Source organism: Ursus americanus, chromosome 13 (assembly GCF_024610735.1).
Source record: "Ursus americanus isolate L20-20 chromosome 13, mUrsAme1.1.p, whole genome shotgun sequence".
Lineage (NCBI taxonomy): Eukaryota > Metazoa > Chordata > Mammalia > Carnivora > Ursidae > Ursus > Ursus americanus.
The window spans coordinates 55,270,616-55,282,380 of record NC_142139.1 but is presented as its reverse complement, the minus strand read 5'-3'; the positions used below and the strand labels follow the sequence as shown (position 1 = coordinate 55,282,380).

Sequence of the window (11,765 nt, the reverse complement as noted above, 5' to 3'; positions counted from 1 at the left end):
CTCCCATTAAATGTGAACAATACTTCCAATTACTTTAAAAAATACTGTTTTTTAGAAATTATCTTTGCAATGCAGTGGTATTCCTTTTGTAACAAGAAGAATACAAAGTATGTATATTTAAAATTTGTCTAACAGTCCTTACACATAAGGAATTTTCTCAGGTGCTTCTGATAATTGGAGTCAAGAGAATATATATTCCCATGGGGGGTTAAGTGAAAGAAAAGTGTAAACCGTGGTCAACATTATTGCAAAAGTGACAGGTGTGGTGAGAAGAAAAGACTGAAGGTGGACTTTCCTAATGGCTTTCTTCAATGTCCTTCTTGGGAAAGGAGACCCAGTTTAATTTACAGACTCTCAGTTCACTTCCAAGGGGTTAGGGAGAGACGACTTCTGCCAATAACCAACCTGGCTAATGGCTGATATGTTGTGATAAGTGTTTTCTCATCCAGGATAGTAGTGGTATTACCTTAAGAGGGGAAAAAGTTAATAGTTTTGGGGTTTAAGCTGAAGTAAGTGGCAAAAGAAAAGCTCCACCTAACCATTACCATATACAGGCAGTGAGAAAAATCAGAAGGTTTTGAGAACTCTGAATGTCAACTCCCACTGTGTGTTAATGATCTTTGTCGTTGATGGAATAGATCTAAAAACATGCTTTTTGCGGAAATAACAATGTGTGGAAAAAAATATAAGCCTTTTCCTATGAAATCGGCAGAACTGTCCACAAATATTGAACCTCTGTGGATTGCTCTATGATGCCGGATGCCAGGAATACAGCGGCATTTGGGCTGATCCACATATTGGTAATTTGTCTAAAAGAGCTTTTCCTTCCCAAGATTGCGTATGATGAGTGTGTAGTGGGAGAGGGACTTAAACAAATCAGACAACCCATCCTGATAGTGTTGCTTGACTATTTGTTTTTAAGTGCGGCTTTTATCTTGTGACTTCTGGTTAAACAGATTCCTCATTTAATGCCTGCATCTGGCTTTAAATCCTGCTATAATCCAGCATCATCCCAATTTTCCGGTAATTGTGTTTATTTCCTTATTGTTTCGGATATACAAAGACTCATTCTTGTGTCTGAATGTTTGCTTATGTCATTTAACTGTATTCATTTTCTTAAAAGTCTGCTTGGTGTTGTGTCCTCTGCTTACAACAATAGGTACTATAAAAAATAGCCTGTGTGTGTGTGTGTGTGTGTGTGTGTGTGTGTGTGTGTATACACCATATCCTATATTTACCATATACTATATTTACTATATACTTACTATATATAATCCCCATAATGGTGGACTATGCAGCTGTGAAAAGGAACAAGGAGGATCTCAGTACACAGCTATGGAATGATCTCCAGGACAGACTATTCTGGAAAAAAAAAAACAAAAAAAAAAACCCAAAACCAGAAATAAACGAAGGTGTGGAACAATATTTAGTCCACTATAATGCTTAATATGCCCTTTATGTGGATCTATGAGGAGGAAATTTCGCTCCAACCTGTCTGCTATACTTCTGTGTATTTCTTAGAAAAATTACTACTTGTAACTAATTATGTTTCCTTAGTTGCTTTAACCATTAGGAAACTCAGAACCACGTATGCCACTCTTCTTTAGTACTGAATAGATTCTTAGAGCATGACTTAATTTGTATAACTTTTCAACTGACCTCACGTTATTGTTCTGGCCTTGGGGGATGAGGGTGGTCCTCTATCTTTTAAAATCATCTACTCCTCAAAATATAAAATTAAAAACAATAAGATCATTTACTCATGTATTGCTTTTTAAAAAGACAGTGCATATTTATTAATCTGACATTTTCCATGAGTCAGGGGTCTAGGTACCATGTAGCTAGATTCTCTGCTCAGGTCTCAGACTTGATGTCAAGGTGTGGGCTTGTACTGAAACTCTCAGCTGGGGCTTGGGGTTCTTTTCCAAGCTCACTGATCGTTGGCAGAATTCACTTCCTTGCACCTGTGGGACTGACGTCCTTACTTTCTTACTGGTTCTTAACTGTGGATTGCTCTCAGCCTCTAGAGGCTGTCCCCCTCCACTAGCAGTTCACAATGTGGCTGTTTGCCTTCTATCTGGATGCCAGCAGCAATGCCTTTCATGCCCTGAATCCCCCTCATGCTTCAAATGTCTTTGATTTCCTTCTGCCATCACTGGAGGGAAAAAAATGCTGCGCTTTTAATGGTTTCCCCTGATGAGATTAGGCTCACCTGGATAATCTACATATTTTAAGGCTAACTGAATTGGGATTTAATTACATCTTCAAATTCCTTTCCCAGGGGTTCCTAGATTAGTGTTTGAACATCTGGGGTGGGAGGGGGAGGACCTTGGGGGATATCGTCTATAGAATTCTGCCAATCACAATCCCCATAACGATGGACTATGCAGCTGTGAAAAGGAACAGGAGGATCTCAGTACACAGCTATGGAATGATCTCCAGGACAGACTATTATTCTGAAAAAAACAAAAAACAAAAAACAAAAACCCAAAACTCAAGGTATGGAACAATATTTATAGTGTACAACCTTTGTTAAGAAAATGAGTGAAATAGGAAAGATACATGCGTTTTTTGTTTTATTTTTAAAAAAGATTTTATTTATTTATTTGACAGAGAGACAGTGAGAGAGGGAACACAAGCAAGGGGAGTGTGAGAGGGAGAAGCAGGCTTTCCGCTGAGCAGGGAGCCTGATGCGGGGCTTGATCCCAGAACCCTGGGATCATGACCTGAGCTGAAGGCAGATGCTTAACAGCTGAGCCACCCAGGCACCCCGATACATGCGTTTTCTATTATTTTTGAAAAGAAAGAATGGGAGGATACATAATAAGTTAACAAAAAATGTCAATTTATAGGAGTGCCTGGGTGGCTCAGTCAGTTGCTCTGTCTCTCAAATGAATAAATAAAATCTTTTTTAAAAATGTCAATTTATAGGGGTAGGAAGGAAACAGGGACAAGGATGAAAGTTAAACTTCTCTGAAGTACCTGTTTTGTGGTTTACACTTAAGACTCATGTAAATGTTTCACATTATTAAAAGACCAAATTAAATAAAAATGATAAAAATAAAACAGTTTTGAAAAATTGTAAACAACCTGGTATCAGGTTTTTGGTATAACTCTTCAGAGAAGAAATGTTTAAAGAGCTCTTAAATCACAGTATTTTGACAATATTGCTGTATACTTTAGGGACAAACTCCATTAAGAAATCTTAAACTGCATTCAGTGTTCTTGTTGTCAATGTTAATATTTGTATTGCTGAGGTTTTTCCTCCCAATTTTAGAAATTGTGGTAAAATACACACAACATATCTTAACCATTTTAACTGTACAGCTCAGTACTATTAAGCACAGCCATACTGTGCAACCATCAACACCATTCCTCTCAGGAACTTTTCATGTTACAAAACTGAAACATTATATCCTTTAAACAATGAGCCCCCCCCTGCCCCCCGCCAGCTTCTGGCAATCATTCAGTTTTCTGTCTCTATGATTCTGACTATTCTAACTTCCTCATATAAGTGAAATTATATAATAATTTGTTTTTTGTAACTTGCTTATTTCATTTAGCATAATATCCTCAAAGTTCATCTATGTTGTAGCATATTACAGAATTTCTTTCCTTTAAAAGGCTGAATTAATATTCCATTGTGTGTGGGTACCACATCTTGCTTATCCACCATCTATTGAAGGTCCTTTAGGTTGTTTCACCTTTTAGCTATTATGAATAACACTGCTATGAACCTGGGTATACAAATATTGCTTGATACCCTGCTTCTGCCTTCAGTCTTTTGAGTATATACCCTGAAATGGAATTACTGGATTATATGGTCATTCTATTTTTAATTCTTTTGAGGAACCACCATTCTGTTTTTCAAAGCTACTGTACCAGTTTATATTTCCACCAACAGTGCAGAAGGGTGTCGATTTTTCCACGTCCTCATTAACACTTGTTATTGTCTTTTTGTTGTTGTTGTTGATAGAAGCCATCCTACAGAGTGTGAGGTTTTACTTGTGTATCTTTGCAAGCCATTTCAAATCTCTTTTGGATCTAGGTGAAATAATATTAAAAAAAAAACGGACAGTTAGCTTACATTTTCTTTTTTCTTTTCTTTCTTCTTCTTCTCTTTCTCTTTTTGCCCCTTTTCTCTTTTTATTCACACTGCATCCAGTCCTCCAATCCAGCTTTTCCATGCACTCCTGTATTTTTTTTCTTTGACCTTCCTCCCATTCCTCTGAGCTCTTGTGTTAATATCATTTTTCACTTTAGGGTTCCCGACTACTTGCTAGTGTTTGTGTGTCTTGGTCCTGTTGTCCCAGGTTGTGTATTTTTCAGTCACAGGACCCATGAAACTTCTACTTTTTTGATCATCTAATGCAATGATACTCTATCAAGAAGTGCTTCCTTTCAACAGTATCGTTCTTCACAAATGCTCAACTTTTAGCTTATTAACTCTCAGAACACTCAGCACGTCCTCTTTAGAATTGTAGGACCTGTTTGTTTGCAGCAGTCATGCTTGTTCCATCCATCCTGCAAGACTATTCAATCACTCAATTAATGTTTCTTGAGTTCCTGCTATATATGGTGTTCTTGATAGGCATCTGCCTTTGCAACACCCGTTGAGATGATTGGCAATATCCAGATGGGGTGAGGTCCATTTCCGCTGCAACTTGGGGGAGGGACAGGTAGGATAGGTTTCGTGTGAGTCTGATACTTGGGGATCATTTCTTCAATAGGCAGGGCATTTAGTCTCTAGCCAAAAAACAATTCCTGGATGAAATGCAGACAGTGGAACTCTGAATAATGTATATTCTGGGTTTTAACGATCATAATCAATTTATCTCGGTTGACGGGAACTGTTACGATTTTAAAACATTAAGTACAGCGTCTTAACCACATTAGTTCCAAGGAAACTGGAATAGTAGGTCATCTGAACTCTACTTCTGACTCTCACGTTCCAAGGGGTTTGGAAGTCACCCCAACCCCCTTCGTTACCTTCAGTACATTTCCCACTGAGCAGTGCGCCCACGCCTCTTCCGCTCCTGCGTGAAGACTACAAATCCCAGCATGCAGCGCAGCCCGTCCGGGCCAGTCCTCGGCCGCCCAGGCTCTTTCACGCCAGCGACTCCCGTAGGGCGCTGGGCCCCGTAGCTTGTGCGCGCTGACGTCTATGCGTAGGAGTCGTATTCTTCGCGTCTCTTCCCCGCCTACTGGGTTGCCGAAGTCCGGCGGCGGGAGGTGTAAAGCGGTCCTTTTTTTTTTCTTTCTTTTTTCCTTTCTTCCTTCCTTCCTTTCTTTCTTTTGCTTCTTTTATTTTTTTTTTTTTTGCGGCGGTTTGGTGTTTTTGTTTTTGTAAGGAACCTCTGTGGCGTAAAAGCCAGAGAGAATCTGGAAACGGGCCGCCACTCCTAGCCCTCCTTCTCCGAGTTTGCGACTCCGCGGTCCAAGATGGACAAAGTCTGTGCTGTTTTCGGAGGCTCCAGGGGCATTGGGAGGGCAGTGGCCCAGTTAATGGCCCAAAAAGGCTACCGACTGGCCATCGTCGCCAGAAATCTGGAAGTGGCCAGCGCCGCCGCCGGTGACCTCGGCGGTAGGTAGCGAACTGGAGTTGTCCAAGTTGTGTGGCTGCAGTCCGAGAGCCTGAGGTTTCCTCGTTTGTAAAACGAGAGGGTCTGGCCTTTTCGGCTCTGAAGTTTAGCAGTTCAGCTTCCCGCGTCAGCAGCACCCCTTCCTGAGTGTGGACACCAGTTTGGGCAGAGAAGCCCTTAGCATCCGGTTTCCCGCAGAGTGTCTCCTGCCACGCTGCCTGCCGCCAAGGGCTGAAAGCTTGGCGTTTTGTTTGAGACTTAGCAGTCTTGTGAGGCCCCATTAATTAAGCACCCACCTCCCTGAGGCTAGTGCTAACCATGCTGCATTGTTTTGTTTTGGTATCTGGAAGGAGGGAGACACACAGTTAATTTTTTATGCCGGGTAAGGGTTCAGTCGTGTCGCGAGGTTTTGGGCCGCCGCCGCCGCCGGGAGACAGGGCTGGGCGGAAAGAAGTTAAGGCAGGAAGGGTAGGCGTGTCAGGCCTGAAAGGCTCGCTGTAGTTTTGCTGAGGGCTGTTTTGGCCCCTGTGCGAATGCACAAAGTAGTGTTTCATAGACAAACTCTTTTGAGTACCAGCCGGTTTTGAGATAAACTTGTTTTGGCTCTCCTACATCCATAACCATTTAATAGGTTATTAGAAGGCACAGATGCACTTCATTCACTATCAGGGAGGCATTGGGAAGAGGCCTGGGGATGCATCTGGAGGCTATATCTTATAATGTTGCCATTGGTTCACTCTAATTGTGCACGTGGGTAGGGAAAATACTAGACTGTTTAGAGAGAAAAAAACTCCACAAGTTACAGAGCAGGGAGACTTTCAGTGAATGCTTCTTGCTGCTCATATTCACTGGGATTATGTTACTGTCACAAAGGAATGAGAAAGTGATTTTCCTTATGGGGTCATCCCAAGCCATTAGTGTTTGCTGGAATAGATTAAAACTGTTGGTCGAGCTTCCAAAAATTATTGTGAACCCAACAGGTTTTCAGATGAAAGCCAACAGTGGGTCACAGAGGATGCTTTTGGGCCTTTTATTTCCTTGAATTATGTGTCCCATAAGCTATTGGTTTTCACCTAGAGTGTGACTTCCCTGAAAGCTTACTGTTTCCAAAGGCATGAGGATGTAATTTCAGTGTTAACATACTAGGCAAGGTCAGCCAGAAAATAAGCAATTGTTTAGTTTTCAAAAAAACCCTCTACATTTTAGAGTATTAAAATGATGTACTGTTGAATAGAAAATACTTTCTTTGACATGTATCCTTTTGGTATTTAAACATCTTTAAAAAGTGGGCATTTTAAAAAGGGGAAGTAACAGTTGTTTTTAGTAAAAAGCTTGTTTTTTGGTTTTGGCATTTTTTTTTTCTTTTTATAGCTTTCTGCTTTGTAATGGTCAGGCTTGAATAATAGTTTTTTTTTGTTGTATAGGAGATCATTTAGCATTTAGCTGTGATGTTGCTGAAGAACGTGATGTTCAAAATACATTTGAAGAGATGGAAAAAAAATTAGGTGGAGTTAATTTCTTGGTAAACGCAGCTGGAATTAACAGGTTGGTCACAAATTTAAGTCCATTTCCCATATTTTTTTTCCCCTAATGTCTTTGATTGTTATGAGTAAATATATTAACTTGCTTTACTTCTAATTGGAAGAAAATATGCATTTTAAAAAAAAATATGTATTTTAAAATTTGGTCTATCTATACAGTCTTTTCTTTTATATTAAGATATCAATAAGGGTACGTTCAATCAATTTTAACATTGCAGTCACACCCGTATTGAGCTATAGGACTTTTACAGCACTCCAGAAGGCTCTCTTCAGTTTCTTCCCGGTTAATACTTACTTATAGGTAACTACTATTCTGACTTCTGTCACCATTGTATAAGTTCATGAACTTAAAGGTATTCTTTTCTTTTTAAAACCTGAACTTAGGGCAGTATTTAGAATAGTATATTTTCTTGCTAAATAGGGCTTACTGTAATGGCAGTTGCTCAGTTCATTCAAGCTATTTTGGCTACATGGCATTACTATTAATTAAGAGTATCTGCCCCTCAACCCTGCTTCTAGTGTATCTGTTCTGATTTATCAGTTATTTTAATGCCCCTCAAATCAAGTTTAAAATGGGACTCTGTAGGTATCCTGGCTCATATATATTCCTAGTACCTAGTTTCAGTTAAAATGTTATATATTTCTTGACTTTTTAAATTTGTTTTATCCCATTTTTAATTTACATGCTACTGATTTTTTTTTTTTTTTGGTAGGGATAGCCTTTTAGTAAGAACAAAAACTGAAGATATGATATCTCAGCTTCATACTAACCTCTTGGGTTCCATGCTGACTTGTAAAGTTGCCTTGAAGACTATGATTCAACAGCAGAGAGGGTCTATTGTTAATGTAGGTGAGTCTTCACCTGTGAAATTAGACTTATCTCCTAGTGCCATAAAAATATTTAATTGACTAATTTGGAGTTTATTCATGTGTGAAACTTGGATGAAATGGGTCTTTTTGCTATGTATGGAAAAAGGACTTGATTAACCAATTAATGGTTGTGGTCAAGCAGATGTTAATTAATGGTCAAGCAGATGTTAATTAATGACACCACCTAGTGGTCTCTAGTGGTCAAGCAGATGTTAATTAATGACACCACCAGGTATTAGAAAAATACATGTGACAAAAGATGCCTAGGTTCGGTGTCCAGGGGCCATGTGAAGTGGCAGCCACTGCTTAGATCCTGTTAATTGTTGCACAGATCTGGTCTCAGTTGTGTCAGCCATTTGACTTTTTAAGAGAAATTGGACATCCTGATTTTCATGTGAAACCTAATTCTTAAAATATGGATAAGTAATTGAAAAATTTTAGATAGTGGGGACTAAAAAATCATCTCTACAGCTGTTGCATGTGCCACTAATAAATCTAGTACAGAGGTTTAGGAGGAAGTTTTCTTAAGGGAATAATCTTTTCAGTTTTTTGCAATGAATGTAAGTAACCCCTGGTCTTCCGTTCATCTGACCCATGGGGCAGATAAACCATGTAGTATGTGCTTGTAGACCTTAAAATGCAGAATGACTTACATTCTATTTCAGTTTGGTAATTTGAAAATAGCAGCATATCATCTGCCCTTTAATCTTAAGTGGTAATATCTTAAAAAGCCACATAAGGGGGAATGCTGCTCTGTTAAAGTAAATGAGCTTGTTGTTTTCAATATAGGAAATGGCTTTCCAAGCCCAAACGTAGGGTTTTTCTCTTTTGAAGATGAGAAAAGAATACTGTACTAATAAGAATTAGAACATTTTTGACATTTACCCTTAAAAATGTAAGAAATGAGTTTTCTTAAAGAAGATTAGTATATGATTAAAAAGTAAAAGATTAGTCGACCTTTGCCTTCTAATACAGCCAGGTAATGATTTTGGGTTCTCAGAAGCTGGTATACTGGCCTCTATACATCACCTGATAATGTGGGTATGTTTAACTCTAAAATATCCCCTTTTTAGATATATTTTAAAAATCCACGTCAGTACTTTGTGTACATACAAAACTTTTAGAATTGTGCTGAAAGTAAATAAAAATAATAAAAAATCAGAGTATCTTTTTACAGGAAGGACTACTTTAAACTGCTGGAAAGTTCATTGATTATTTCAGAAGTTAACAGTTATTGACTAGATGGACAATAGTGTGTGGCGTGAACTAAAGCTTCCTATTTGGCCTTTCTTCCATGCTTATGTTTTTCTTTCTTTTTTGTGTCTTTCCGGATTTCTCTTTCTCCCAGATACCCCTTTTTCTGTCTGTTTGCGTTTCTTCTGATGTTTCTTTTCTCTCTGTCTCTGCTTCACAGTTTTCTTCCTTTGTCATTCACTGGCATTTAATATATAAGACAGATATTTTAATATTGGACTTGTTGATTATAATATAAAAAGTGTTTGGGATGTTTTCTTTTCCTAAAATAAAATTACTTTTTCAAAGGTTTTGTGAAGTTCTTGATTAATTTTTATATCGTAAGTACAGGTCACTGGCGCAGAAAATCACTTCCTCCTTTCTGTTTTGCAAGAATTTATTTGCATATAGTTGGTATTTGAATTATAAATTATTCTTTCATATTCATGTAAATGGGACCACCCAAGAATCTTTAGTAGTCAGTTCAGGTTATGATACATCATTGCAGATAACTAAATTGCAATTTTACAAAAAGTTTATAATTGAAACTTTGTTAATTTAGATTCATGGGTAGTTCAAATTTAGTGAGATTTATCTTCAGATGAACTATTTTTTTAGGTGGAAATGAATACCTCCTCATGTCTGTGTTGTAGAACCATAAAATTAATCAGCTTGTATCTGACTTTTTCTGGTTTTAACCTCTTCCTACTGGAAGCCTGTATAAATACTACAGGACTTTCACCATGTCTGACCTACTCAGAGGTGAGAGTGGGTTTCTCTCACTTAATGGATCAGGTCTCAAGCTCCTGCCTTACATTTGAGGTTTAACATAAGCTTCTTTCAGAACCTGTTTTCTGTTTGTATTTGGAGCAGACTCAGACCTTAAGCCTTAACTAACATGACAGTGGTTAGAATTCCTAATTTAGCAAAGGACAAGGTAAAATGGTTTGTGCCTTGTTTGTTTACTGTAAATTACCTAAATATTCAAATAACCCATTAATTGGTTTGAATTTGCTTTCGTTTTATTTTTTCTAGGAAGTGTTATTGGTTTAAAAGGCAATTCTGGCCAGTCTGTGTACAGTGCAGGTAAAGGAGGACTAGTTGGATTTTCACGCGCTCTTGCTAAAGAAGTAGCAAGAAAGAAAATTAGAGTGAATGTAGTTGCACCAGGTCAGTGAAAACTTTTTTCTTTTTTTAAAAATTGAAGTATAGTTGACATACAATATTATGTTGTTTAAGGTGTACAATATAGTGATTCAAAAATTAACATATATTTCAAAATGTTCGCCATGATAGGTATAGCTACCATCTGTCACTATACAAAGTTATTACAATATTACTGACTATATCCCCAGTGCTGTACTTTCCACCCTGTGACTTATTTATTTTGTAATTGGAAGCTTGTACCCCTTAATCCTCTTAACCTATTTTGCCTATCCCTCTATCCCTCTCCCCTCTTCGAACCATCAGTTCTCTGTGTTTATGAGTCTATTTCTGTTTTTATTGGTATGTTTTGTTCTTAAGATTCCATGTACAAGTGAAATCATGTTGTCTTTTTCTCTCTTATTCACTTCGCATAATACCCTCTAGTCCATCCATGTTGTTGCCAATGGCAAGATTTCATTCTTATTTATGGTTAATATTCCATTGTATGTATATCACATCTTCTTTATCCATTCATCTATCATGGATGCACATTTAGGTTGTTTCCATTTCTTGGCTATTGTAAATAATACTGCATTAAACATGGGGGGCATATATTTTATGAATTAGTATTTTTGTTTTCTCTGTGTAGATACCCAGAAGTGGAGTTACTGGATCATATGGTATTTCTATTTTTAATTTTTTGAGGAACCTCTATACTGTTTTCCAAAGTGGCTGTGCCAGTTTGCCTTCCCAGCTGTGGTGCCCAAGGGTTTCCTTTTCTTCTCATTCTTGCCAACACATGTTATTTTTTGTCTTTTAGATACTAGTCCTTCTGACTGGTATAAGTGCTATCTCATTATTGTTTTAATTTGCATTTCCTCGATGATTATTGATGTTGAGTGTCTTTTTATGTATCTGTTGGCCATCTGTATGTCTTCTTTGGAAAAATGTTGATTTAGGTCTACCCATTTTTTAATGGGATTATTTGGGTTTTTTTGGTGTTGAGTTGTATAGGTTCTTTATATATTTTGGATATTAACTCCTTATTGGTTGTATCATTTGTAAATATCTTCTCCCATTCAGTAGATTGCCTTTGATTTTGTTTTTTTCCTGTGCAAAGCTTTTTAGTTTGATGTAGTCCTAATAGTTTATTTTTGCTTTTGTTTTCCTTGCCTGAGGAGATAGATCGAGAAAAATATTGCTAAGACTAATGTCCAAGATATGACTGTCTATGTTTTCTTTTAGGAGTTTTATGGTTTCAGATCTCACATGTACATCTTTAATCCATTTTTAGTTTTTTTTAGTGTATGATGTAAGAAAGCAGGCCAGTTTCATTCTTCACTGTCAGTTTTCTTTTTCTTTTTTTTTTTAAGATTTTTACTTTTATTTATTC

General features: G+C 37.6%; 1 protein-coding gene and 1 long non-coding RNA gene across 8 annotated transcripts in view; one reads left to right on the top strand and one right to left on the bottom strand.

The window, feature by feature from the left end:
* Nucleotides 1–2,494: 2,494 nt before the first annotated feature.
* LOC148109098 (uncharacterized) lies at nucleotides 2,495–5,150 on the bottom strand. The gene is made up of 2 exons (XR_015726519.1): nucleotides 4,990–5,150; nucleotides 2,495–4,764 (listed from the first exon to the last, which is right to left on the bottom strand). It is a non-coding gene; the product is annotated as an uncharacterized LOC148109098 (long non-coding RNA).
* Nucleotides 5,151–5,192: 42 nt separating this feature from the next.
* Nucleotides 5,193–11,765, top strand: part of CBR4 (carbonyl reductase 4) — an 87,630-nt gene continuing 81,057 nt past the window's right edge. For 3 of the 7 annotated variants that reach the window (XM_045798689.2, XM_087866576.1, XM_045798690.2), the window contains exons 1-4: nucleotides 5,196–5,584; nucleotides 7,007–7,127; nucleotides 7,837–7,973; nucleotides 10,262–10,396. In XM_045798689.2, coding sequence (XP_045654645.1) covers nucleotides 5,443–5,584; nucleotides 7,007–7,127; nucleotides 7,837–7,973; nucleotides 10,262–10,396 — 535 coding nt within the window. In that variant the 5' untranslated portion in view covers nucleotides 5,196–5,442. Of the gene's footprint in view, nucleotides 5,585–7,006; nucleotides 7,128–7,836; nucleotides 7,974–10,261; nucleotides 10,397–11,021; nucleotide 11,765 lie in introns of those variants that run through there. The other 4 variants (XM_087866577.1, XM_087866575.1, XM_045798688.2 and 1 more) reach the window with 4 other exon arrangements.